Source organism: Papio anubis, chromosome 1, assembly GCF_008728515.1.
Source record: "Papio anubis isolate 15944 chromosome 1, Panubis1.0, whole genome shotgun sequence".
NCBI classification, from domain to species: Eukaryota; Metazoa; Chordata; class Mammalia; order Primates; family Cercopithecidae; genus Papio; species Papio anubis.
In genome coordinates, this window is record NC_044976.1 from 1452042 (window position 1) to 1472129 (window position 20088).

The 20088-nt window shown below is 53.4% G+C and overlaps 1 protein-coding gene across 4 annotated transcripts in view; it reads right to left on the minus strand.

The window, feature by feature from the left end:
* The window catches only part of MORN1 (MORN repeat containing 1), a 72476-nt gene that overhangs the window by 44116 nt on the left and 8272 nt on the right, over positions 1–20088 (minus strand). For all 4 annotated transcript variants that reach the window (XM_003890993.3, XM_021935151.2, XM_021935158.2 and 1 more), the window contains exons 7-8: positions 9723–9819; positions 7750–7860 (exon numbers count right to left, since the gene is read on the minus strand). In XM_003890993.3, coding sequence (XP_003891042.2) covers positions 7750–7860; positions 9723–9819 — 208 coding nt within the window. The remainder of the gene's footprint in view (positions 1–7749; positions 7861–9722; positions 9820–20088) is intronic.

Sequence of the window (20088 nt, forward strand, 5' to 3'; positions counted from 1 at the left end):
AGAAGCCACAGCAATGTGGGTCAACAGAAGAGACTGCTTACTGTTTATTAAGCATACATTAAAACCTAAGTGGTCATTTAAATAAAAATAACAATGTATTATTAATTTTATTACATATATGAACATAAAATGTATGAAAACAATTGCATAAAAATTGGGAGTGGCAAAAAAGGTATACAATTGTACAGTTCTTACACATGAAGTAGTATTATAGCTCTTGAAAATAACTGTGTCACAGTTTGCCAGGAGAAAATAATAAAATAAAAAAGAAAGAAAGTAACTGGTAAGTCAAGATGTACCTCTGCTACCCTGACACAGCATGACCAACCCTTCCTCTTCCTCCTCCTCCAATCCCTTCATGATGCTCCACTTTCACTTCATGAATTGTAAACCCTAAAGTAATCCCTCAAATAATGAAGCAAAGAGTTATAATTAATCCCTTAACAGAGGGCCAGGCACGGTGGCTCACACCTGTAATCCCAGCACTTCGGGAGGCCTAGGTGAGTGGATTGCTTGAGACCAGGAGTTTAAGAGCAGCCTGGGCAACAGAGTGATACCTCATCTCTACAAGAAAAAATTTTTTTTTAATCAGCCAGGCATGGTGGTGTGCACCTGCAGTCTCAGCTACTCAGGAGGCTGAGGCAGGAGGATCACTTGAGCCCAGGAGGTCGAGGCTGCAGTGAGCTATGATTTCACCATTGCACTTCTGCCTGGGTGACAGAGTGAGACCTTATCTCGGGAAAAAAAAAAATCAGAGAAGATAAAATGGAATAATAAAAAATGCCCAATTAAAAAAAGATAAAAATAGATATAGAGGGGAAATAAACAGTTGGAGCAAATTAAAAAATAGTAAAATGGTAAATTTAATCCTACTGTGTCAATAACCATATTAAATGTGAATGGTATAAACAGTTCAGTTAAAAGGCAGAGATTGTTAGATTGGATAAAAAAGCAAGACGACTATATGCTGCCTACAAAAAGAACACTTAAAAAACATAAGCAAGCTAAAAGTAAAAGGATGGATACAGCTACATCATGCTAACGCTAGTCAAAAGAAATAAAAAGTGACCATATTAACATCACAGAAAGTAGATGTAAGAGTAAAGACAGTTAACTAGAGATAAAGAAAGTAATTTCACAGTGATAAGGGATCAACTGATTAAACCACATAAAAATCCCACATGTATATGTCCCCAATAACAGAGCCCCAAAACACATGAACCAAAAATTGAGATAAATAAAAGCAGAAATAGGCAAATCTTTTGTTTGTCTGTTTTGAGACGGAGTCTTGCTCTGTCGCCCAGGCTGGAGTGCAGTGGTGTGATCTCAGCTCACTGCAACCTCCGCCTCCTAGGTTCAAGCAATTCTCCTGCCTCAGCCTCCCAAGTAGCTGGGATTACAGGTGTGAACCACCATGCCTAATTTTTGTATTTTTAGTAGAGATTTTAGTAGAGATGGGGTTTCACCATGTTGGCTAGGCTGGTCTCAAACTCCTGGCTTCAAGTGATCTGCTTGCCTCAGCCTCCCAAAATGCTGGGATGACAGGTATGAGCCACTGCACCTGGCAAGGCAAATCTATCATAGTCAGATATTTCAATATGCTACTCTCAATAACTGATAAAACAAGCAGACAGAAAATCAGCAAGGATATCATATACTTAAACAATAATATCAACAAAACTGACCTGATTTATAAAATATTGTATGCAACAAAATTCACATTCTTCTCAACTGCACACAAATTCTTCCAGAAACTTGAAGAGAGAATTTTTCCTAATTCACTCATTCTATGAGGACAGCATTACCTTGATAGCAAAACTAGACAAAAACATTACAAGAAAAGAAAATTTCATGCCAATATCGTCTTCATGAAGAGGGATGCAGAAATTCCCAACAAAAGTTTAGCAAACTGAAGGACAAGATAATTCATTGCTCTATTAAAAAAAAAGAAAGAAAGAAAGAAAGAAAAAACGCCAGGCTTGGTGGCTTATGCCTGTGATCCCAACATTTTGGGAGGCTAAGGTGGGAGGATCGCTTGAGCCTGGGAGTTTGAGACCAGCCTGGGCAACAGAGTGAGATTCTGTCTCTATAAAAAAAAAAAACAAAAACAAACAAAAAGATAATTGGGGAAAGAATGCTCTTTTTAACAAATGATCTTGGGACAAACAGATATCCACATTCAAAAGAATATACAACAGCTGGACTCCTTCCTTATACCATACAAAAAGATTAACACTGAATGGTTCATAGTCCTAAATGTAAGAGCTAAATATATATATATTTTTGTGTATATATACAAAAAATATATATAAATTTATATATATTTTTATTTATATATATTTATTTTATATATACAAATAAAATTATATACAAATAAATTATATATAAATATTATATAAAATTCTATTTATTTTATATATATATATATTTTTTGAGATGGAGTCTTGCTCTGGAGTGCAGTGGTGTGATCTCGGCTCACTGCAACCTCTGCCTCCTGGGTTCAAGCAATTCTCCCGCCTCAGCCTCTCAAGTAGCTGGAACTATAGGAACCCACCACCATGCTCAGCTAGTTTTTGTATTTTTAGTAGTGACGGGTTTTGCCATGTTGGTGATCCACCTGTCTTGGCCTCCCAAAGTGTTGGGATTACAGGTGTGAGCCTGGCCTAAAGATACAAAATTCTTTTTTTTTTTTTTTTTTTGAGACGGAGTCTCGCTCTGTCGCCCAGGCTGGAGTGCAGTGGCCAGATCTCAGCTCACTGCAAGCTCCGCCTCCTGGGTTTACGCCATTCTCCCGCCTCAGCCTCCCCAGTAGCTGGGACTACAGGTGCCCGCCACCTCGCCTGGCTAGTTTTTTGTATTTTTTTAGTAGAGATGGGGTTTTACTGGGTTAGCCAGGATGGTCTCGATCTCCTGACCTCGTGATCTGCCCATCTCAGCCTCCTAAAGTGCTGGGATTACAGGCTTGAGCCACCGCACCTGGCCTAAAATTCTTAAAAGAAAACATAGGAGTAAATCTCCATGACTCCAGACTAAGCAAAGTCTTCTTAGATATGACATCAAAAGCAACAAAAAGAAAAATAGAGAAATTGGGCTTCATCAAAACTTGAAACTTTTGTGTTTCAAAGGATGCCACCAAGAAACTGCCAGACTGCCCACGAAATGGAAAAATGTATTTGCAAAGTAGATATCTGATAAGAGACTTGTATCTAGAAGATGTAAAGAACTCTCAAGACATTTTGATGCAGGGCAGGTGAGCTCCACAGTAGGGCTTAGCCTGTGAGGGTTCCTGGCTTTGGCCAAGGAAGGATTCAAGGGTGAGCGGGAGGTATGGAAGTGACAGGGCCACAGCTCCTGCAGAGCTGGGCTGCCCCACAGGCAGAAAGCAGCAGCTCAGGGCAGTGCTGCAGTCATATTTATACCCACTTTTAACTGCACGCAGATTAAGCAGCGGTTTATGTGGAGACTTCTAGGGAAGCGGCAGTACCTTGTGGGTCATCAGGTCATTGCCATGGCAAGGGGCGGGAACGCCCAGGTGTTGCCATGGTGATGGTAAACGGGCATGATGTGTCGGTGAGCGTGTCTTACGGAAGGCTGCTTCTGCCCTGGCCCTGTTTTATGTAGTCCTCAATTTGGTCCTGTGTCTGAGCCCCACTTCTGGAGTCAAGTTCCGCCTCCTATCTCCATGTCTCCAGCTAACATCTACAAATGGCCCACAGCACACACAAAGATGCTCAACATCATTAGCCTTTAGGGAAATGTAAATCAAAACCACAAGAAGGCACCACTTCACACCCACAAAGATGGCTATATCCAAAAGACAGACAGGCCGGCGAGGTGGCTCACGCTTGTAATCCCTGCACTTTGGGAGGCTGAGGTGGGCGGATCATGAGGTCAGAAGATGGAGACCATCCTGGCCAACATGGTGAAAGCCCGTCTCTACTAAAAATACAAAAATTAGCCGGGCGTGGTGGCCAGTGCCTGTAGTCCCAACTACCTGGGAGGCTGAGGCAGGAGAATTGCTTGAGCCTGGGAGGCAGAGGTTGCAGTGAGCCAAGATCGCACCACTGCACTCCAGCCTGGACCACAGAGCAAGACCCAGTCTCCAAAAAAAAAAAAAAAAGGCCAGGCGCGGTGGCTCATCCCTGTAATCCCAGCACTTTGGAAGGCCGAGGCGGGTGGATCACGAGGTCAGGAGGTTGAGACCATCCTGGCTAGCACGGTGAAACCCCGTCTCTACTAAAAAAAAATACAAAAAAAAATTAACCGGGCGTGGTGGTGGGCGCCTGTTTTCCCAGCTACTGGGGAGGCTGAGGGAGAAGAATGGTGTGAACCCAGGCGGTGGAGCTTGCAGTGAGCCAAGATCGCGCCACTGCACTGTAGCCTGGACGACAGAGCAAGACTTAGTCTCAAAAAAAACGCAGACAGACATTAGCAAGTACCGAGGAGAGTGTGGAGCCATTGGAACCCTCGTTCATTGCTGGAGGTAATGTAAAAACCTTACAGCTTTTCATGCTCAGACTGAAAAGGAAGAAGTAAAATTATATTTATTTATAGACAATATGATCGTATATAGACAAAATCTTAAGGAATCCTCCAAAAAACTAGTACAACTAATAAATGAGTAAAGCAAGTCAAAGGAAATGAGGTCAATATGTAAAAATCAATTGTAGTCTAGCAACCTCTGAAATGAAGTTAAGAAAATTCTACTCATGACGGCATAAAAAGAATACAACAAATTTATCAGTGTTTAGAAATAATTAACAAAATACTTATAATTCAATATCTAATAAATAAAATATTATTATGTATTAATAGATTTCACAAAGAAGTGCAAGATGTGTGCTGAAAGTAACAAGACACTGGTGATAAAGTAGGAACTCTAACTACATGGAGAGTTGCTTCTGTGTTCATGAGCTGGAGGCCTCAGTGTTGGTAAGATTTCATCTGGCCATTCTCTCCAGAGGGGTTCAACGCACCCCCTCGACATTCCAGCAGCCTTCTTTTGTTGTTGTTGCAGAAGTTGGCAAGCTGATCTTAAAATTTTATACGGAAATGTAAAAGTCCCAGCAGAGTCAAGATCATTTTGAAAAGAAAAAACAAAACTGGAGGACTCTCCAACTGGAAAACGCGCTAAAAGCGACAAGAATCCAGAGAGTGTGGCTCTGGCATAGACTGAGGATAAATCAGGATAGACAGATCAATGGAGCGGACTGGGAGTCCAGGCATAAACCCTGACTCTTAGAGCTGACGGATTTTCAACCAAGGTGCCAAGGCAACTTGATGGCGAAAGCGTAGTGTTTTCAACAAATTGTGCTGGGATGACGGAACATCCCCATGAAGAAAAGATGAATTTAGAACTTTATCTTTTCCATAACAATAACTCAAACTGGATCACAGGCCTAAATGTAAGAGCTAGAACTATAAGACTTCCAGAGGGATATGAGACAATCTTTGTGAAACTTGGGTTAGGCAAAGAATTCTTAAATACGGTACCACAACTATGATCCATAAAAGAAAAAATGGACAAATTGGACTGCACCAAAATTAAAGACTTTTGCTGTTCCAAAGATAGCATTAAGCAAATGACAAGACAAGCCTTAGGTGGACAGAAAACATTTGCAAAGATGTGTCTGATAAAGGGCTTGTATGCAGACTCGGTAAAGAACTCCACGGCTCAAAAATAAGACGACGACTTTTCAAAAATTTCTTCTTCTTCTTTCTCTCTCCCCCCTTTTTTTTTTCTGAGACAGGGTCTCCCTCCGTCGCCCAGGCTGGAGTGTAGTGGTGCAGTCATGGGGCTCACTGTAGCCTCAACCTGCTGGGCTCAAGGGACCCTCCCAATTTAGGCCTTCCAAGTAGCTGGGACCACAGGCATACACTACTATGGCCAGCTAATTAAACACAATTTTGGGGCCGGGCGCAGTGGCTCTTGCCTGTAATCCCAGCACTTTGGGAGGCCAAGGCGGGCGGATCACAAGGTCAGGAGATCAAGACCATCCTGGCTAACATGGTGAAACCTTGTCTCTATGAAAAATACAAAAAATTAGCTGGGCGTGGTGGCGGGCACCTGTAGTCCCAGCTACTCAGGAGGCTGAAGCAGGAGAATGGCGGGAACCCGGGAGGCAGAGCTTGCAGTGAGCCGAGATCGCGCCACTGCACTCCAGCCTGGGCGACAGAGCAAGACTCTGTCTCAAAAAAAAAAAAAAAAGGCCAGGCGCGGTGGCTCAAGCCTGTAATCCCAGCACTTTGGGAGGCCGAGACGGGCGGATCACGAGTTCAGGAGATCGAGACCATCCTGGATAACACGGTGAAACCCCGTCTCTACTAAAATACAAAAAAAATTAGCCGGGCGAGGTGGCGGGCGCCTGTACTCCCAGCTACTCGGGAGGCTGAGGCAGGAGAATGGCGTGAACCCGGGAGGCGGGGCTTGCAGTGAGCTGAGATCCGGCCACTGCACTCCAGCCTGGGCAACAGAGCCAGACTCCGTCTCAAAAAAAAAAAAATAAATAAAAAATAAAGAAAGATCTCCTGGGCTCTAGTGATCCTTGCACCTCAGCCTCCCAAAGTGGTGGGATTTTAGGTGTGAGCCACTGTACTGTCTGACAGTCCAATTTTTAAAAAATGGGTACAATATTTGAATAGACATTTCTCCAAAGAAGATAAACAAATAGCCAATAAGCACAGCGAGAGCCACTCATAATCAACGGTTGTTAGGGAAATGCGAATCAAAATCACGAGGAGCTACCAATTCACACCGACAGGGCAGCTATTACACAAAGACACAATTCCAAGTGCTGGGAAGATGCAGAGAAATCTGAACCTTCATGCATTGCTGGCAGGACTGTAAAATGCTGCAGCCATTTTGGAAAAACAGTTTAGGAGTTTCTTCAAAAGTTCAGGCCAGGTGCGGTGGCTCACGCCTGTGATCTCAGCACTTTGGGAGGCTGAGGCGGGCTGATCACCTGAGGTTGGGAGTTTGAGACCAGCCTGACCAACATGGTGAAACCCCATCTCTACTCAAAATACAAAATTAGCGGGGCGTGGTGGCACGCACCTGCAATCTCAGCTACTCGGGAGGCAGAGGCAGGAGAATCGCTTGAACGCAGGAGGCGGAGGTTGTGGTGAGCCGAGATTGCACCATTGCACTCCAGCCTGGGCAAGAAGAGGGAAACTCCGTCTCAAAAAAGAAAAAAATTTCAAACATAAATCTACCACATGATCCAGCAATTCCATCTGTAGGTACATACTCATGAGAAATGAAAACACATTCACACAGAAACCTGTATACAAATGTTCACAGTGGCACCATTCACTACAGCCCAAGGTGCAAACAAGTGCGAGGCCCACCGGCAGACGAGTGGGGAAGCAGAAAGTGGCCCATCACCGGAACGGAGACTGTTCCTCCTGAAAAGGAAGGACACACTGACACGCACGCATGCGTGCCCCCACCACACACATACACAGTCAGACCTGTGCACACCTGTGCAAGTCATACACACATACGCACACACATACCCGAGCACGCACATCACACAGTATGTGCACGCATGCTTGCACACACACCCATAGCTGCCCTGACTGGCAGGGGAGCTGGCACACCTGCAACCTCTCTGCCAGGCTCTGGGCACGAAGTCACCTCTGTGCCTCAGGAGCCACATGCAACATCTTGTCCGCATCTTCACTGCTTAAGAACCTGCTGCCTGTTTCTCTTTCGGAAACATTAGGTCATCTCCCCCCGGAGATGCTTACTCTTGGCAATTTCCCCGTGGTCCTGCAGCAGCTGAACGTTCACCGAGAAGGGAGACCCTTGGGCCACTTCCATCACCTCCGGACCCAAGATCACGATCCTCGTGGCTTGTTCTGGGAGAGGACAGAGTGTGGCTTTAGCGGTGACTGGCATGGCCCCCCACCCACCCCAAGGCTGAGTCAGCAGTGGGCGCCCCGGGAACCGACCCGAGCTCGGTGTGGCAGCTGGAACACAAGCACATGCTGGGGCCGACCCCCCACAAGCCACCTTGCAGAGCAGCAACCTGGGCAGTCGTCCGCACTCAGACCGTGCGGCTCGGCTCTGCTGGCCCGGAGCACTGTGGAATCGAATCAAGTGGACCACAGGGACCACGGAGTACGCAAGAGACACAAGTGGGCGGTGTGGGGCTGTAGGATTTTCCTGCCCATGGAATGTTCCGGCATGTCTTCCCGCTGGTTGGGATTCAGGCCCTGCATTCCCTGCGTCTGAGTCAGCACCCTGAGGTGCTGGACCCGGGGCTGGGGCGAGGCCCGGCAAGGGTGGGTCCACTGGCTGGCCAGTGCCTCCTGGCAGCCAGGGCCACCCCTGCTCTACCGGGGACTGTGGGGCATCGCCGTGGGCAGTGTTGCCACACCGTGTCCTGCTGCCCACCACCCCTGCCCCCACCCGCCATCCCTGACTCTCCACCAAGGACCGGCCTCCAGCAAAGCACAATGGAGGGGCTTTAAAAGCAGATGCTGGGAGAACGCCTGGAATCTGAGGCTGCCTTGAAAGGCAGCACAGGTGACGCCTGGTACACAGGGTGGCGGGTGCCCTGGACTTCATGGCAACGGTGGGGCTGGGGAAGGGCCTGAAACTCTGGCCCCCGTGGGAGCTCTTGCTGTGTTCTGGGGGTAAAGCCAGAGCCCACCTTGGCTTGGAGGGAGACCCTCCTCAGGGTGAACCCAGGCTACGTCCTGCACCTCTTGCCCCGTTTTTCCCACTTAGGAATTTCAACAAGGACCAAGAGACTTTTGGGAGGAGGGGCTGGGATCTGGATTATTTCCCTTGAGGTGAGATCACCAAGACACTCCTGGAGGGCTCTGTTGAGGATCCAGGGGCCGCTCAGGCAGACTCCACCTGAAGCAAAAGCATCTGGGCCGGGACCCAGGCTCGGCCTCTGCTCCAGGATCCCCTGCAGGGTGCACTGTGTGTGTGCGGGTGCTGGGACCTGCCTCTCAGTGCTCCCCGGGCACCTGGCCACTTCTGCCTTCCCCAAGACCTCAGCCTCCACAAGGAACCCAGGGCCAGCAGGTCTGTGCTGAGGGCAGCAGTTACTGTTACCTGTCAACCCTGTGACCTCTCCCAGCTAACAGGTCTTGGTCCTCCAAGGTCCTCCAAGCTGAGGAGGTATGTGTGGGGCTGCCTGGGCTGAGACCTTGCAGGTATCCCCAGTGCAGAGCCCGAGTCGGTGCTAGCAGCACCTGCACCTGTCACGAACTTGGCCCCAAGGTCTGGATGAATGTCATGTCCCTGGCCAGACTGACCCCTGGGGTGGCACCCTCATCCTGGAATCTATCGAGAGGCCACCCAGAGGCCACCAGGAACACCATGGTGAGAGGGAAGGTGGCTCAGGGAGGCACCCCCAGACGAGGCCCAACTGGCTGGTCCTTCTGTGAGCCCGAGGCCACCCTGTGGTCACATCACAGTGCAGAGGGCTCAGGGAAATTGGACAGAAGCCACTTGGGGGACAGCGCAGCTGTGACCAGGTCACCCCCAAACACTCAGGCCCCAAATCTGGGAGGCCCCACTTGCAGCAGGAGCACTTTTGACATCAAACATGTTTTTCCTAAAAAGGGATGGGATTTTAGATTCCACTGCGCCCCACTCCTCCCCAGTGTGCTCTGGGTCAGTATCTCCCATGTGACTGCCCAGGGGCCAGGGACACACCCCACAGTGGACCTCACAGTGCCCACGGGAAGGCAGGGACACCTACCTGCTGGGTGGCCGTTGATCCACAACCCATAATAGGTGACCCCTGAGCAGTGGGCCATGCTGCCCAGTCCACTGAAGACGTCGCTGTGCCACTGTCCCTGCAGACAGAAGGGTGAGGCTCAGGCTGGTGGCGCCCAAGGGTCTTGTGTGGGTCCCCGCATGGCACTGCAGCTCCCTGGGGCTACAGTGGGGCCCGAGGACCAAAGGCTGCTAGAAAACCACATCGTCTCAAGGGTCCTTGCAGCCTGTCCCTTGGTGGTGAGCAACTATATTTCATTAGAATGCGATCCAATTTGCTTTGCAAAATATACTCCCCTTTGAATTTTAATGATGCCAGGAGGTATGGGAACAATGGCACAGTATATAAAATGCAAACAAAACCTCGAACGGGCACATTTCAGCACAAAAATCCTTTTAATACAAAGACACTGCGTCTGTGGCATGTATCATAAAGGAGGCCTGAACCTGCAAACTGGCCGACTGTGGCGCTGGGATTAAGGTGCCCTGCTTGTCCGTTACACTGCTCATTTGTACATGAAGAGGCCAATTAAAAAACACAGTTTGAAAAAACGTGCCCGTGCGCTTGGGAGAAACGCCTGTTCGCTGCACACCCCAACTCTGCCTCCTTCATAACAAGCCTGGTTTCCAAGTCATACAACAAAGCCTGGGAAAATCATGTGAAATAGCAGGGTGATTATTTTCATGGAAAATTTCAACGGTATTTCATTTGACTCTCAATTACTTCTATTAGAAGAAAAATTAACCAAAGGCACGTTTTGCTTCTGTTCACTCTTCGGCAGGAGCCAAGTGGGCTCCTGCTTCCCTGCCTGGCCCTCCCTGGGTGCCTTTCCCAGGGGAACCCCGAGGCAGCCGCGGCAGGTCTGCAGGGCGCAGTGTGTGCCTTCCCAGGGCCTCTCCACGGATCCTGGGCCCTGGGATGCGTGGGAAGAGATAAGGAGGGCCGAGGGCCAGGGCTGAGGAGTGCAGATCAGGGAGAAGTGGATGGTGCCGGAGTTCTCTCCGGCCGCAGGGAGACAAGGCCTCTGCAGACAGCCCTGAAGGCCACTGGATTGCCCCAAAGGCCAGGGAGAGCCACGTGCATGAGGGGCTGGCAGGGGGCGGGGGGTGGTGTGGATCGCATTTGCAGAGTGGCTGAAGAGAAGCCTCCGGGTCCAGGCCATCAGCTGGGGGCAGGGCAGGGCGGGGGCCACTCAGTGGCGGGCCAGGAGCACGGCTCACGCCTCCAGGCAGGGGGCTCCTATCCGATCCGAGACAACTGGCAGCCCACGTGGGTGCCCAGAGGCAGCAAAAAGGCAGCTCTCAGCTTCAGGAGAGGCTTGGCAGCCAGCTGGGGGTGCCAGGTGGGCAGAGGCCCGGCTGCTGTCTGGACAGGGCCCTTGCTCCTGAGGCTCTTGTCCCTCCAGCACCCAGACCCCAAGATCCCAGCCAGCACCCACTCAGCTGCATTCCTGCAATGTTCCAAGCTGAGTGCACCACTGACATCACCCTATTGGCCAGACAGTTGCCCTGAAGATCAGAGTCCGGTTCGCTGTGTCACCTGGGCCCTGGGCAAGCACCACCCACACTGGCAGCTACAGTGGATGGGAGTCCCAGAGCTGATCGCATGTGGGGTCAGGTGAGAGCGCTTCTGGGGTTCAGATACCAAGCACTGGTGCAGAGTCCATGGGCTGTCCTGACTGCTGCTGCACGGCGTGCCTGGAGGCCAAGGCCTGTCGGAGGCCGTGGGCGCCCTGGCACGCACACAGCACCTCCCCTCAGCCTTGCCCCCTCAGCTCTCTGTCCTGTGACTTCAGGCGTTCCCACCAAACTGGGCGAGAGTCCACTGCATTTGACTGGCATTTCTTGAGGGTCCCTTCCTGGGACCATTGTCCTCTCTCTCTCATCTCATTCACGCTGGATGGGGAGAGGCGCAAGGTCAGTGCACAGCTGAGGGCTCTTCAGGGCGTCCGGGGCCCCTGTCACTGTCGGTAATGAGAATAGTGATGTCTGGTCTCTGCCCCATTCCACCTGCTTGGCCTCTGGAAGGTGCCCTGGGCTTTCAGGAGGAGGAAGGTGGAGCTGCGGGGCAGGGCCAGCACCAGCTGCCATATAGTGTCCAGGGTGAGTACCCAGTGAGGCCACGGCTGGGCAGGGGAAACCAGACACACTCAGGTCATGAGAAACGCAGAGGTGCAGAGCCCACCTTTGGGGTGAGTGACTTCAGCCATGGCTGGTCTGGGGCTGCGGCTCACATATGTGGCACGAGCCTGCCTGGCATCCCCCTCCCTGGGTACTCAGCAATCAGGTCCGGGCTCAGCATCCTCGGTGCCCACCGCTGGTGTCCGGGTGGGAGGGCTGAGCCGGGCAAGCTTTCATGCAGCACTTGATCAGTCCAAGCACATCTGAGTGATCAATGCAACGGATTCAATAGCATGGTCTTGTCTAATTCATGTTATCAATCTCACGTTTGACAATTCAGTTTCTGTTGCATGCACCCCAAGCAGGAATGAGCAGGTGCTTATTAAATAGGGTGCAGGGGAGGCTCCTGATCCCCTTGCTGATGGCACAGACTGGGGCATTGAAAGTTCTGGAGCAGCCGCCTCCCGCCTGGGCCTCAGGGAGCACCCAGGCACAGCCCAGGGCAATGCCCAGTGTGGAGAGCTATGTGCAGGGCCTCAGTCACAGAGAGGCCGGGACAGAGGAATGGGCATGCCACCGCCTGCTCTCCCTCCTCCTCCCTGCCAGGCCACTGCCTGGCACCCAGGTGAGCACAGGTGTATGGTGTAGGACACAGGAAGGTGGTGATGGTCACATGACCTTTGAGGAAGGGCTTCTTGGGGTCCAGGTCCACACCCAAAATAAAGAGGCAAACAGTGGTTCCAAAGTCAGGAAGCGGTCGTGCAGGATGATGGTGACACACATACGTTCCCCCTCGGTCACAAAGGTGACCCCAGGACCATAAGGGTGTTTTCTGTCAGGGGCCCTCCTTTCCCTGCCTTGCTCTGCCAGGTGGCAGAGCACTCAGGAGGCCCCGGGCAGTGCTCAGCTCTCCCTAGCTCCCAGCACCACTTGGCCAAAGGCTCACACCTTCCTTGACAGTCGATGAGCTCTGACGGCTTGGCTGGTGCGGGGACTGATTTAGTGCTGGCCTACTCCAAGCAGCTTGGGGTGGAAGAGATTGTGAGCGCTCTCCTTTCTCACTCTGGGAAGCAATTCTGGTCCATTCATGCTGTTTTCTTTCCGTGCTTTATTGGAAGCAACTCCCTCTGTTTTCAGGCCATAGTCAGGCGTCCACCCTCCCCTGGCACCACGAGGCACTTCCTGCCTCCGGCCCTCCTGGGGGATCCTGCGTCTGGTGCTCCTTGGGGTTCGACAGCCCCAGGAGGTGGGGGTGAAGAGCGGGGGCTCCAGCCTTCCCCAGTGTCGGCCTTCAGGGTGTTGTGGTCTGGAGAAAGTAACCCCCAATAATTGCCAAATCTTGGGCATGAAGCAGGCGGGGCCTTTGCTGAGGTTGATGGCCTGGTGCACCAGGTGGGGGCTCCCAGGACCAGCTGCCCAGCCCCCTCAGGCCATGTTATGAGTGAGGAGCCTGCCGGACCCTCCTGCCTGGGCCCTGCGACTGCCCAGGGGCTGCTGTGCCTTGGTGGGATGGGTGGGGCTAGCTCCGGTTTCTGAGGACTGGTCATCTGTGTCACTTCCTGGTAACAGTGAGGACCACGGGTCCTGCATTTGACCTCGCTGGTCCCATAGCAAGTGCCTGGGCTTCAAGGTATGAACTATGAGGAGTTCCAGAGGGGGACATGGGCTCTGCCCTAGTGTAACCCTGGTGTCCCGATAGCCAGCCCCCTCCTCTGCCCCAGGGTGGTGGGGGGTCCACCTGAGGCAAGCCGGCCAGACTCCCCAAAGGCCACGCGTGCTCAAATGCCCCAAATTATTTACATGGTTCTCAGTGTTACATGCACGCCAGGATACCCCCACTGGCCCAGGCTTCCTGGACTGTGACCCCTGGGTCTGAGGGCAGTAGGCCCGAATGTGGAGGCTGCAGGCCCCGTGGAGGCCCCGGGTGGGCATTCCTACACATGCCCAGCTGAGGAGAGGAGGCTGGGGGACTGCGGCGGGCAAAGCTGCCCAGAAGGAGCCACCTGCTTCGTGCAGTGAGCAGGTGCTCGGCACCCAGCGGCGACTCTGGGAAAGCCGGCGTGTGAGACAGCCAACACTCATGGCGCAGCCGACGCAGCCAGGGACGCCTGGCGGCCCACGCTGCTGCCAACATGGGTAGGAGACGCTCTGATGTGCACACACACGTGTGGCCTCCGATCTGTCTGCTCCGAGTTCTGGTCCAGCTCCCACCGAGGGTGTTCGGAGGATGTGTGGGGCCTGCCCAAGCCCTCGGGTCCTGGGAGGTTCAGGCAGTAAACCAGGAGTGCGGGGAACGGAGATGGTCAAGGCATCGCAGGCTGGTGGGGGTGCTCGCGGCCCAGGACCTCTGTGGCTTGGGCCCAGCCTGAGCTGCGTGGCTCCTGTCCCTGTGGAAGAGGAGCCTCCTCTGCTTTGGGATCCGCTGTTCTTATTTTCTGTCAGAAGAAGCTGTAACACGTGTATTTTCAGGAATGTATTTTTTCTAGAATGCATTTTTTTAAAAAGGTTCTTCATAGAGCTCTGCATTAAGGAATACTGGCTGCAAGGCAGGAGACACGGTTTGCAGGAGACATACCTGCCATTGAGAGGGGAACAGGTCTCCTGGAGGGCTTCGCCAACCTTGAGCTCACGGTGCCCTGGGTAGCAGCCGATGTCTCCTGGAGTTTCTCCTACTATAGATGGATCAGAGCTGACGTAGGAGGTGCCAAGGGCATGCTCCGATGTGGGCAGAGGCGAAGGCCAGGAGAGAGAGAAGGACTCACCACTTACTTGTCTTTTCAGAACATAAAATGATCTCTAAAACAAACAGCCAGCGCTGGTTGGGGTGTGGCTGGAGGGGCAGGGCAGTTCTCAGAGGCAACTCAGTGTCCAAGAAGGGCCTGGCGTCTGCCTCGTGGCCTCGATTGATGGCTTAAGCTCCCAGGGAAGAAACGAAAGGGCCCAAACTCCTGTGCACAAAGGCACTCCACAAAGCCTTGTAGCACCAACATGGTGAGGGGCAGGTGCTCCCGGATGGGGGCGGCTGGTGGCCAGGACTGGGGGAGAACACAGTCACCAAGAAGCGTCAAAGAGGGGAAGACCGGGTGCGCAGTGCTGGCCACAGCTGACAGTGGGTGGGCTTGCGTCTCAATTGTGGTCATTGTTAAGAGGGCTGATACTCATTAGGGTAACCTTTTACAAAAACAACAGAAAATAACCAGTGTTGGTGAGGCTGCGGAGGAACTGGAACTGTGTGCACCGTGGGCGGGAAGGTAAAAGGGTGAGGCCGCTGTGGAGAACAGCATGGCGGTTCCTCCAAAATTAAAAACAGAATCACCATCCGATGCAGCAGTCTCACTTCTGGGGCTGCGGCCCATAGGGCCTCGAAGAGTTCTCTGTGCAGCCGTATTCACAGCAGCATCACCCACAGGACCCAGGAGGGGAAGCCTCCCTAGAGTCCACCCACAGAGGGGCAGAGAAGCACGTCTGTCCACACCGGGGGAGCCCGCCTCAGCCTTAGGAAGGAAGGAGGGGCTGGCACAGGCTCCAGCATGGAGGCATCTGAGGACACCGTGCTGGGTGAAACAAGCCTGGCATGAAAGGACACCACTCACAGGAGGCCCGAGACCAGCAGGGTCTACAGACACAATGGAACGGTGGCCGCCAGGGGCGGGAGCGTGGGGAGCTCGTGTTGGAAGGGGACGGAGGTTCGGGTGGGAAGGTGACAAAGTTCTGGAGGTGGATGTGGTTGTGGCTGCACAAAATGTACACGTGCCTCCTGCCACTCCACTGCATGCTTAAAAATGGCTATGGCCCAGTGCAGTGGCTCGTGCCTGAAATCCCAGCCCTCTGGGGGCCAAGGCAGAAGTGTTAGAGCCCAGGAGTTGGAGATGAGCCTGGGCGACACAGTGAGACCTCGCCTCCACAGAACAAAAGGTAGTTAAGATGCTACGTTTTATACTATATGGATTTTACCACGACAGAATGGTTGGTGTTTTGGTTTTTTATTTTTTTGAGACAGGGTCTTGCTCTGTCGCCCAGGCTTGAGTGCAGTGGGCATGATCTCAGCTCACTACAACCTCTGCCTCCCAGGTTCAAGCCATCCTCCCGCCTCAGCCTCCTGAGTAGCTGGGGCCACAGGTGTGTGCCATCGCGCCCAGCCTAATTTCGTATTTTTAAAAACTTCTTTTGTAGAGACAGGGTCTCCCTGTGTTGCCCAGGCTGGTCTTGAACTCCTGGGCTCAAGAAATCCTCCCACCTTGGCCTCCCGAAGTGCTGAAAGTACAGGTGTGAGCCACCATGCCTAGCCGACAAAACGTTTTTTAAAGCAGGCTAAATATTTGACTAATGACACCACAAGGAACAGCTGTCCCCTCCCTCTGGACAGCCCTCAGGATATGCGGAGTGACTCCCATCTCTGGCGGCTGCTGCCTTTCTGGGTGGACGCCATTTACTCTCCAGGATAAAGGTGGAGGAGAGGCACTGTGACCAGAGGGCCCAGCACTGAGACACAGAGAACTGAGCAGCTGAGCCGAGAGCGCCTTGCTTCTCCTCATTAACCAGAGTCCAAGGGACAGACCTGGTAATGTTTTCTTGCACACACAGCCATGTGAAGACCTCCTGCCTCTGAAGTGCAGTCTGGCAGCCATGGCTGTGCTGTGTGGGAGGCGGCCCCGGCCCAGTCCTGACCTGAGGGCATGGGGGCCCAGCCTGTCCTCTTGGCCTCTGGCGCCCTTCTCTGTTTGTAGCGTCTACATCAGTCTGGGCAGGAGCAATGCCCGGAGAAGGCGCTGGAGGAGCGGGCAGCTCACTGGCCACGGTCTGTGTGTGCCTGCAGGTGTCAGTGGTGTGGACAAGGCCAGGGGACTGCTGCCACCAGGGACAATGCCCAGGGCACCCCACAGGGCAGCGAGCACCAGCACACAGCAGTGTCCCCACAGGGCTCAGGCCACAGGCCTGCCTGGTGAGGGTGTGTGGGCCTTGGTCGGCAGGCGGTCCCAGGGCCTGCCCAGGTCTCCCAGTCCTCTGGGCCTGGACGGCAGAGGGAGTGGGGAGGTCATATTATAGCCCCCGGGAATGTAGGTCACTTTAAGGGTTTTGCACCAAGACTCTCATAGAAATCCTCTGCAAAACTGTCCGCAGAATTCAAGGCTTTAGCGCCAAGGGGAAAAACCATCCCAAGCAGAAAGGCCGGGAGGCGGCTCGGGGGCCTGGCTCTCAGGAGTACCCAGCCAGCCCCTGGGCCCAGTGGCCATCCCAGGCCATGCTCGCCTGTCCAAACTATGGCCTGGGAATAAGCTCGGAGCTCCCGGGGAGGCCAGTGCGGTGCCGGCACAGGGCTGGGCCGCCCCCTGGTGGATGCGCTGAGCACCCTGCTGCCATCAGCCCAGGAGGGAGGGCACCGTCCCTCGCCTGGTCCTCTCTTTCGGCCCAGGGTGCTGGTGACCAGCAAGCAGCGTCGATCCGAGTTGGCACCTGCGTGGCAGCCAGGGGACCTGTGGGACAGAAGAGCCTCTGGGGACAGGGCTGTGCTGGGAGTGGGGGTGGGGAGGACGAAGCTGTCCATGGTCCTCTGGAAGAACAGGAGCTGCTTCTTGCCCAGCCCAGGCCGGAGTGGACAGCGCTGTCTGGCAGCAGGCAGCACCTGTGTCCCTGGGCCATGAGACAGGCCCTGAGCAGGTCCTCCTGAATCTCGGGGAACGTGAGGGTTGGGTGAGTGGCCGGGGGCCCCCAGGGCCGCACTGCCACTGCCTGGTAAGGGAGCCTGCTGTCCTTGCACCTCAGCCTCCTCACCTGCACCCTGCACGGACTGGTGGGGACCACGAGCCAACGCACCAAAAGGCTGACAGCAGCGCCTCACATCCAGGAAGTGAAACCACACACCCGAGCCCAAGCTCCAGAGCTGTGCACCAGCGCTGGCCCCAGCTTTGCCCCAGCCCTGCAAGGCGAGGGAATCGTCATGGTGGCAGTGGGCTGGGAGCCCGGGTGTGCTGGGGTGGGAGCGGGTGGGGAGAAGAGAATTCTGCCCAGGGACTCCTTTGGCCGCACTCTCTTCACAGCCGTTCTGGAGAGCGAAGACAAGGGAGTGGTGGCTGCCCCAGCACCCAGTGAAGTCTGGTCCTGCAGGATGGACACACATCCCGGGGGAGAAGAGGCAGAGCCGTGGCTTGGGTGCAGTATCTCCTGCATATGACTCAGGTGAGAACCCGCAGCACCAGCCCAGGCCAGCAGGGGCAGCAACGAGGCTGACATGGACTCCCATGGTCCAGCAAGGACACTGCCAATGGCCAACTGCCCTGAGCAGGGCTGGCAGTCCCTGGAGTGGGCATGGATGGCACTTTTACCCAAGCAGGATGCTCTGTGTCAAGAGCAGGGAGAGTGGACATGCATTTGGAGGGGAGCCACGCTGCACCTCCCACCTGACCACCCTTCCAGGGGCCCCACATCTGACCACCTCTGAGGCCCTGCTGCGGAGTGGACAGCTGTGCCAGCCAGGATGAGGCTCCCATCCCCACCCCATCTCCTCCATCACCATGTGGCCCCATGCCAATTGCCAACCCACCACCTCTCAGTTCCCAGCATCCCCCTTCCTTGCCCACTTGTCCCTGACGGGAAGTGGACCCTGTCAATGTTTCTCCTTTGCCAGCAAGTGCAATGCCAGGTTTTGTCAACAGAGAACAAGGTGGGACTACGGGAAGCCGTGTTTCTACTTTAACTCCTATGGCCGGGGCCAGTGGCCTGTGGAAAACCCCACAGTGTCTGGTCTCTGGCAAGCGTCTCCTGCACCTCAGTGGGAGTTTCCTGAGAAGCAGCTCTGGCCCCTGGCGCCCTAGAAAAGCTCTCTACCACCTGGGCTGGCAGCCACGCCCTCTCTGTTGAGGTCTGAGTCTCAGGAGGGTGCTGATTCCTCCCAGTTTGAGGGACTATTCACTCCAACCACTGCTCCAACTTTCACACGAGAATCTTGGCAAGGAAGGGAATTCAACTGACATTGTAATTCTGCGACCCACACGATTAAATGTTGCGTTTCTCATCAAAGTAGCCCCAAGGCTCTAGGGAACGAGGGACTCCTCTCCACGGCCATGGCAGTCCTGATTGGCTGTGACTTGTGCTGCATTGAGAGACCTGCACGTGTGGTTTCTTCCTGTTAGTGCTGCTGGACGCTCAGGGGACCCCTCACAGCCCTTGCAGTCATGGTCATCCTCATGGCTGTGACAGCCTCACACAGCAGCACCTGGGCTCCTGAGGCCCTCGATTGGGCTGGTGTCTCACGGCCAGCATGGGGGATGGCTTGGTTAACTGTGAAGCTCCCCTAGGCTGTGGACCAGCGGCCTCCCCTTCCCACCAGCCAGGGGCTCAGGCCTGCAGCCCAGCCCAAGCAACAACCACGCCACTCTTAGACTCCACTGCAGAGGCTCTGTCTCCGGGACCCCTCCTGACATTGCGATGCTGGTATTCCTTCTCTTGCCCTTTTTGGTAGCTAGCTGCCTCGTCCTTGTTAGTGACTCTTTCATTACATTTTCCCCACTGGAGTGATGGGTGTTGCTTCTACCTCCCGACTGCGTCCTGAACCAGGCCCCACTGTCCATTCAACGCTCAGACCGAAAGCTCAGGTGCCAACCTTGACTCTTCTCTTGCCTTTGCCCGCACATCCAGCCTGTCAACAAGTCTGGCGTCCTCTCCTCCAAACATCCTGAAATTTGCTCTCTGTACTCATGGGGCCGCTGCCCCATGCCCCCAAGAACAATCCTGGTCCCTGCCTTGTAGGGCCTGTCACAGCCAGAATGTACCACCTCAAAATCTGCCTCTTTGGCATCAGCACTATTTTGAGCTGATTATTTTGAGAAACTGCAGACACAGGAGAAGCTCTGAAAACAGAGTACAAGTTTCCCTTTTGTAAGAAAAATTTGCATCCGTAAAGGAAACTCCACTGGTAAGGGTCTGTCCTCTCCGTACCAGGAAGAGAAAGGCCCCAGATCACCAAGGCGCCGAAATACCAGCCAGGTGGAGGCCCTGCAGCTGCGCCTGGTACTTATCCATAATGGCCTAATACCCTTTGCTACTGGTTTTGCACGGCTGAAGATTCAGGATTTAAGTCAAAGGTGAGGGCCGCCTGTGAGATTCCCTGCTCGCGTTACCTCGGTACATACAGGCACGCTGTGAGCTTCCTGCCTCCGGTAGCGCAAGGCACAGCGCAGCTGAGCCCTGCATATCATTACCTCCGGTACTTCACAGGCACCAGCCACCAA